The sequence below is a fragment of the Acartia tonsa genome, chromosome 15 (assembly GCF_053477335.1).
Source record: "Acartia tonsa isolate MP-2025a chromosome 15, ASM5347733v1, whole genome shotgun sequence".
NCBI lineage: Eukaryota > Metazoa > Arthropoda > Copepoda > Calanoida > Acartiidae > Acartia > Acartia tonsa.
This window is the reverse complement of record NC_137274.1, coordinates 12972135-12980358: the sequence shown is the minus strand read 5'-3', so window position 1 is coordinate 12980358 and position 8224 is coordinate 12972135. Positions and strand designations below refer to the sequence as shown.

Genomic DNA, 8224 nt, shown 5'->3' with positions numbered 1-8224 from the left:
GTAATGAGTAATTTTTAAAACTAAGAATTACAAAATTCTTAAAGAACAAAGCACTAAAGACACCTTTCAACTTCTTTAAGCTCCAAATTGCTCTCATGTTTTAGAAGATATTAAAAAACACCTATTATAAATCTGATGCATATTTTTACAGATAATATGGACCTGTGATAATTTTTTATACACCTTCTCATTATTTCCAAAAACCAATAAATAAATCTTTAATTTGGGACACATTGTATGTTGAAAATAATATCAAAATATGAATATCTTTTTAGAACACAAAAATCCAGAATTTTATATTTTTCAGATCGACAAGGGAAAGGATCCTAATGAATTTTTAAAAATGAATTAAAATAAATGAGCACTGCTATTGAGGAAGTGACAATGGAGTTAAATGAAAGATTGGCTGAGAAATCTTTACAGGTACACTCTAAAAAATGTCATGCTCATGTTGAAAACTTTTTCATGCAAGAGTATTGTAAAATTATTTCAGTCAAATCTAAAAGTTCATTTTATAAAGGTGATGAAGTACTGATGTACTTTATTAAAATTATTAATTAAACCAACAGCTTATTGTTACTTTAACATTTCAAACTCATTCTAGGAACTTAATTATTAGAAATTATCATTGTTTATTGTTTATTTAGAAAATGTACTCAGAGGAACCTGATGTTACAGAAGACTCACCACATAAGTTGGTATCATCAAACCAAGGAGAAGACTCACCTCATAAGTTGGTATTATCAAACCAAGGAGAAGACTCACCTCATAAGTTGGTATTATCAAACCAAAAAGAAGACTCACCACATAAGTTGGTATTATCAAATAAAGGAGAAGACTCACCTAATCAGTTGGTATTATCAAACCAAGGAGAAGACTCACCTAATCAGTTGGTATTATCAAACCAAGGAGAAGACTCACCACATAAGTTGATATTATCAAACCAAGGAGAAGACTCACCTAATCAGTTGGTATTATCAAACCAAGGAGAAGACTCACCTAATCAGTTGGTATTATCAAACCAAGGAGAAGACTCACCTAATCAGTTGGTATTATCAAACCAAGGAGAAGACGCACCTAAACAGTTGGTATTATCAAACCAAGGAGAAGACTCACTACATAAGTTGGAATTATCAAACCAAGCAGAAAATCAAGTTGTACAGGTACACTAATCAATATATTCAATTTTTTTACATTGTATTTTATTACCAAAATATATTTTATAATTTAAAATTATTTTAGATAGAGGAAGGATACTTCACAAAAAGATATCCAAGGTAAACATTCTTTGATAATAAAAATGTTTTAAGATGTATTTTTGAAACTACAAACATATCTTATGCATTAGGTATTATTTTCTGTTTCTTTCTCTCACTAGATAAAACACATTCCAAGAAACTTTGTCTTTAAATAAATTTATAGAAAGATTAATTAGGATTTTTCCAGGGTTCTAAAGGGATAAGACAATCACCAATAAATTGATGTACATCCCCAATGATCTTCTCACCTTAGCACCAGTACGCCAGGTAGACTATGGTCTGTCTGGTATCAGCCTCCATATGAACTTTCTCCATTCATCTCTCTCTCTGGCTAGACTTAAGACCTCTTCAAAGTTAGCAATTTTTCTGCTAGTTATCTCTTTTATCTGTTCTAGCCATCTCTTTCTCGGTCTTCCTATCGGTCTAGGTTGGTTTGGTTCCCATTTTTACATCTCTGTCCTCTGACATTCTTATGATGTGGCCAAACCATCTCAGTTGGCTTTTCTCAATTATCAATAAAATTGACTTCACTTTGAGAACATCTCTAATTACGTCATTTCTGAGCCTGTCTCTTCTAGTTACACCATGGATCAAACATAGTACTCTCATTTCTGTAGCTTGGATCTTGCTCTTTAGCTTCATGGTTAGAGTCCATGTTTCACATCCATACAAAAGTACAGGTCTCAGGATAGTTATGTAAATACAAACTTTGACACTTTTTGGTATAGATTTTTTTTCATAAGTTGATATAGGCAGTTCAGATTTTTTGTAAATTTTGATATCCTGTTGTTGATTTCTTCTTCTATAAGGTTGTTTGAGGTCAGTTTACTGCCCAGATAGATAAAGTTATCAGTCTCTTTAAGAGTGTGCCTGTTGATAATAATTTCACAATCCCCATTGATAATACACAAAATTACCCCTTCTGTAAATTAAAATTAGTAGTTGAAACGTTTGAACACTCAACTATATGAATCAACTAATCAAAATTCACTAAAGTCTTAAAGTTTGTAAGCCAACGAATAAGAAAATGTTATTATAAAACTTTGGGGACTAGTGTAATAAACAGCCCATTGTCCCATCCCTCTCTGATTTCTTCTCTCAAACATAGAATTGGCTAAAAATTTTAAAAGCAAAGCTTTTCTCTAATTATAGTCATACTATCTACAATGGATAGCTCTTATTGTTGATTTGGGTATATTAGTGATTTATAAAAAAAAAACTCTACAATTTTTATTAGGATTTAAATATTCATTTTCATCTTTTTTTATAACAATTTTATTGTTCTATTTATCTCATTATTGGAATAGTGATAGGTTGTAAACAAAGCATCTCTATATTAGTCCTTAAACAGTATCCTGTAATTATGCAGTTTTGAAACAAATTTACTTTCAAATTCAGACTACCATTTTAACACTCTACAAATGTTAATCTTTGCTCTCCTACATTTTTAGAGCTATGCTGTTATATATGTTGTCATCCTTGTTATGATTAAACTAAGCCATTATATTCATCATATTTTCCCAACTTATTTAAATTTAACAGAAAAAGTAATAATTTGTATATATTTTTAGTTTGGTAAATTTATGGAAATTGTTAACTTTGACAAATTGTGTGTTCTTGGTTCTTGATGTTTGTTTGCCTGCCTGGGATTTTACCAGTGACATCTTTGTTACCACCAATTACTGGATCAATTCTAGTTTTAATTGGGTAAGGAAATTTTCATTGATTTAATCCTTATAATAAAGTAACAGGATGTGTGTTTGTCTGCTCCAAAGGATCTTGCTAACCCCTGAACCGATCAGGTTCTCTTAACAGGGTAGCTTCTCATAGGTCATAAAACCAAACATTTAAAGTGCCATTAGAGGCCTCTAGGGGTGTGGTAGCTAGTTTTAACATAAAGAAATAAAACAATGTTTTAAAATGTCTTAATATTGTGATTTTATAATGCAATATGTAGATATCATCTTTTGTTTGTTTTAGAATGATTATGTAGAGTATTCTCAGCAAACAGGAAACAATCAAATAGATATTTCTTTTCTTTTAAATCTATTTTATCAGTTTATTCTTTGACTAATTTTAAGAAGTTTTTACACCAACTGAAATGATAACTTAAAACAACTCTATAATTTTCTGTAAACTTACCTTAATCTTTAATTAATTCATATCATGAGGAATAAAATAGCTCTATTGATCTTTCTTCTTCCACATCAATTTATGCACTGGAAAAATGACCTTTGTTTTTCATCATTTGATGACCATAATTTCTTATTACAATGTACAATGGAGTAGTTACAAAATTTTTCTATTATGTAGAATTAGAAAAAAGGTAGGTCAATTGAATGCTCTAGATTCAAACGAAAGGGGTGATTTGTACTTTTTCTAGAAACTAAAAGAATTGTCACCAGTCTTCAATTTTTTTATCCTAATATAGAGAATTAACCCAATTCAATGCATTGTGTACAACTTGTTTGAATTGCATTTAATATTTTCAAAAAAACTGCAATTTAGGGGTCAAAATCAAGTTCCAAAATAAAAATATCAAATAAAAATCTGATTTGAAATTTTTTATATTTATGCATTTAGACTTTTATATCTTAGGTATTTCATCAATTTATTTTATTTGTATAATTAACATGCAGAAGTTGCCAACTACACATACAAGTATACAAAATTTGGAAAAGAACAGGCAAATTCTGTTGGATTTATTGCTTCAGGTTCACATTTAATATTTTTTACTTTTTACAAAGATTATCTAACTTAATTCAAAACTATGCAATTATTTGTTTGACTTTCTAATGTATTTTTACTTTTTAGTTTTCATATTAGTCATGCCAAGTATTTCACTGATGCTGGATCTTTTAGCAAAGAAAAAATGGAATTTGAAAAAAATTTTGTTGGCATTTTGTTATCAGCCTGTAATGGTTTACAAGGTATTTAAATCTTTATTTTTATCTATCTTAAGTTATTCCTCCAAATTAAATATTGAAGTCATTAAAACTAAACTTTTTTCCTTGTATAAATAAAAATCAATTTATTTTTTCCTAAGCTTGCTGCTTTTTAAAATGGAGTCTTTTTAAATTGAATTTTTAGGTGCAGAAACAAGTTAAATTGTAGACTATCAGCCCTTTTTAAAAGAAATTACCTTGGCTTAATTTGAAGCAAACAAATGACCACCCTCACTTCAAATTAACTAAAACCCCATTAATTTTCTTTAAACTAATTTTACAAATTTGATCAATGTAGCAATTGTATAAAAGCATAATTTAGAACTAAAACCCTCTTTATAATAATTAAGGGATTTCAATGTTTTCTGAATCCACATGATGATAAAAAGAAGAAAGAATATCAAAGAGAAAAGGTAACAATATTCAGCATAAATATAAAAAATATACAAATTATGAAAATGAAAATTGTAAACATCCATAAGTAGCGAAGGTGTTGAATGAGTTGAGGACTAAATACACAGTTATCTTGCTGTTAGAAATATATTTCAACTATGTCTTAGGTTTGATAATAAAATAAAAATTTCCTTCTCATTCCCTTTCACAAGAAATGTAATAGTAGGCTCCATATGCAAAAAAACTATGTACTCAAATTTTTTTGAAGGGGTTTGTTCACCTTATGCTATCTTTGAGTGGAGTGTTTAATTTTTCTGTTTTCTTAAACTGTTTTGAATCTCATTTATTGGAATTTGTATTTTAGTTGTATGAGGTATGTGTTGAATCCACATTGCAACTATTCCTTCAGTCTGGTATCATTCTCTTCAAGATATTCCTGACAACTCCAGGCACATATGAATTCCTGGATGACAGCAGTTATTATCTGGACATTATTAGTATCACAACATCCTCATTTACAATAATCTGGGGGCTCAGCAGTTACAAGATAAATGTGACTCGGATTGAGCAAAAGATTATTGATAAGTTTGTTTTGATGGTTAGAAGTTCTGTGGATATTATTGCAAGGTTAGGTTATTTAACTCTAAACCCTTACGAAAAGGGGGTTGGGGATAAGCAAATTATTGACTAACCTCCAACACAGAAGTTGGGGTATTTTTATCCCATTGTCTGTGTATAGGATAAAAAGCATAAATGACAATAAGGGAATATAACATTTATGATAAGGGGTGCTTGAAAAACGTTTTTCTGTCAGTTACTTCTCCATCAACCCAACTGGCCCTAAAGGGTTTGATAATTTCCATTAATTTAGATCATCACCTTATTTAAAATAAAAGACACTGTTTTTAGACTTTTATAAGACACTGTTAATCAATTTGCAAAGTTTTTAGACCTTTATAACCCTAAAACTAGATGATAAATAAGGTAAAGGAAATGTATAATTATATATAGAAAGTTTATTATTTGAAACAAATTATGTGAATTAAGAAATTAGATGAAATAGAATTATATGGAATGATACTGAATCATTTGCTTAAAATTGAATATGTTCTTGATTTTTTTTTCTTTCAGATGGAATTAAAAAAAGTTTTAAAATATTTATTGAGATTGAGCTTTTTTTTGGTTAGCTTTAACTGATGAGTAATCAAATTCTAGGAATAATATTCTAAAACTGTAGCAATTAATAATTTTTATTGTTATAGGTTAGCTACAATGGTGAGCCTCATAGTTTTCAGCCTTAGCTGGAAATTTGGAGTTTTCATTGTAACATCTTCTTTGTGCTTGATGGTGTTCATCATTCCTACACTTGCCACATTGTACAATAGAAAAAAAGAATGTAATCAAAATCTTGCTGACCGTTCTTTTCTGTTTATACCTGTACCTTCATTTCATCAAAATAAGTTTCCTGAAACAAATTTTGTAAAAAATTGCCAGATGTCAAGAATTAAAAACAAAGCAATTGCTTGCATTCTGATTGTATTGGTTGTTTCACTGCAATATCTAATTTCCAAAAAAGTCATCCCATTTCTTCCACCAGAATTGTGGTAAGGTTATAATATTGATTGTAATCCATAAATTTGATTTTGGTTTACCTCTTATTGTATATTGTCCAAAGAGGTGTTTTCTTAATGGGCTTTCTGGTTAAATTTTATTTACAATTGACTATAATAATCAACCTAAATTTATTATTACTGAAAGAAAGTTTAGTTTCTTACACCTTGAATTTTTAAAACAAACAATAAATGCACTTCTTTGTTTGTTCTTCTCAGTTTGGTATTAATAGTTTATATTGGTAGGTGGAACTGTGCAGTAAGAGCTAAGAAGATACAAAATCTTCAGGAGATTCTGTGGATGACAATTATCACATGTCTTATGATATCAAATATTGAATTTTTTCAATATTTGATATTCAGGACATGTTGGGTCAATTTCTTGTTTCCTGAAAAAAATAGGATCATTCCAGAACCAGTTGAAAACACTACAGGTTACTCAGTAATGTTTTATTCTCTTTTCCTTCAAAACACCTGGAAGGCAACATAAACTAACCAAGGACATCCAGTGGATTTGGGGAAGGGTAGTAATGCCCATATTAATTAGGATGTACAGAAAGTTTTCAAAAAAGTATAGAAATTTTGCAAGTCCCCTTTCTGGAACAAATTAAAATTCATGAAATTTTTTTCAGATGGAAATATTGGTGAAACTTTAGGAAAGAAAAAATTTAAAAGGTAATTAAATGTTTTTAATAACTCATAAAAAAATTATACAAAAAAATATTTTAACAACTCCCTAACCAGACTGGAATTTTTTTTGAAGAAAGCATGGCAATCTATACTGTTTAAGGTTATTCTATTAACACCTAGAATTAGATTTATTTTTTTATTTAAGATTGCTTCTAAAAAGAAGATTTATTGATTTAGCTGCAGGTAGGTTTTAAAAAATAAACAAAAGATATTTGTGTGGAACTGAAAATAATTGTATATACAGCAGTCTACAGTAAGACTGTTGATTACATTTTTAACATTTGTAAAAGTTTTAGGTTAAAATTCAACCCTATTTTGTATATATTTTCTTTCTTATCAACAAGAAATTGATATGTACAGTTAGATATATAAGTTTTCCGGAATTTTAAAGTTAGGGGGAGATTTGAAATCTATCAAATTTTGAGGATTTTTTATAAAATTCGTTTTTTCTATAATTCTTTATCTAAAAGCGGGAATGATATTTAAGTTAATTAATTTTAGCATCTGTGATTAGTGGATTTAAAAAATCTGCGCTCTGATTGAATGGCGTACATCATTCAACCAATTAGAGCACAGGTAGTTTAAAATCCACCTATCCTATTGGTCAAAATTAATTAACTTAAAATGCATTTCCGCTTTTAGATAAAGAATTATACAAAAAACGAATTTTATAAAAAATCCTTAAAATTTGATGCAGATTTCAAATCTCCCCCTAACATTAAAATTCCGGAAAACTTATATATCTTAATGTACAGCCCAAAAAATAAATTCAACTTGCTTATGTATAGCATCACAATTAATATACAATGCAACATATTTCCATGTTTAGGTTTTCTTCTTCTTGGTTTCTTCACTACAGCTTTTGTGTTGTTAATGGTTGAAACTTCTAAACAAACAGGATTTGTTCAAGTTCAAGAAAACATGAATAGAACAGAGATTTCCCTATTCATTGAAAATATTGAAAAATCAATTAAAAGGTATGTATTGCTGAAACAATCTAGTATTTTTAGGGTGACTATCAACTTTTTTTTTCTAAAGAATTTCCTGGTCAGATAAAATTTTGATTCCTATTTCATATTTTGGTTGAAGAATTTTTTTTGTCTTTGATCATTTCTAAAACATTTCGACTGAAATTGCAAAACAATAATTCCAGTTGTTTACAGGATCTTATAAGCAACTTACAAATATTTTACCAAATCAAATATTTAGAAATGAGAATGCATGTGATCTTCTGAAAAAAGCACCAGATTCACTAGGAAAGTATATTTATTTTCAGACAAATAATTAAATTAAATCTAAAAGTTGGAAATTGTTCTCTGAAATAAAC

The 8224-nt window shown here is 28.8% G+C and overlaps 1 protein-coding gene across 1 annotated transcript in view; it reads left to right on the top strand.

Annotated features, from left to right (window-relative positions):
• Positions 1-305: 305 nt before the first annotated feature.
• LOC145306857 (uncharacterized) overlaps positions 306-8224 on the top strand; it is a 58577-nt gene continuing 50658 nt past the window's right edge. Inside the window, exons 1-15 of the mRNA XM_080149179.1 lie at positions 306-423; positions 648-1163; positions 1243-1277; positions 2831-2966; positions 3240-3270; positions 3899-3973; positions 4074-4189; positions 4555-4617; positions 4962-5229; positions 5865-6201; positions 6454-6641; positions 6840-6882; positions 7043-7080; positions 7727-7874; positions 8107-8153. Of these exons, the coding sequence (XP_080005305.1) occupies positions 358-423; positions 648-1163; positions 1243-1277; positions 2831-2966; positions 3240-3270; positions 3899-3973; positions 4074-4189; positions 4555-4617; positions 4962-5229; positions 5865-6201; positions 6454-6641; positions 6840-6882; positions 7043-7080; positions 7727-7874; positions 8107-8153 (2107 nt within the window). The 5' untranslated portion in view covers positions 306-357. The remainder of the gene's footprint in view (positions 424-647; positions 1164-1242; positions 1278-2830; positions 2967-3239; positions 3271-3898; positions 3974-4073; positions 4190-4554; positions 4618-4961; positions 5230-5864; positions 6202-6453; positions 6642-6839; positions 6883-7042; positions 7081-7726; positions 7875-8106; positions 8154-8224) is intronic.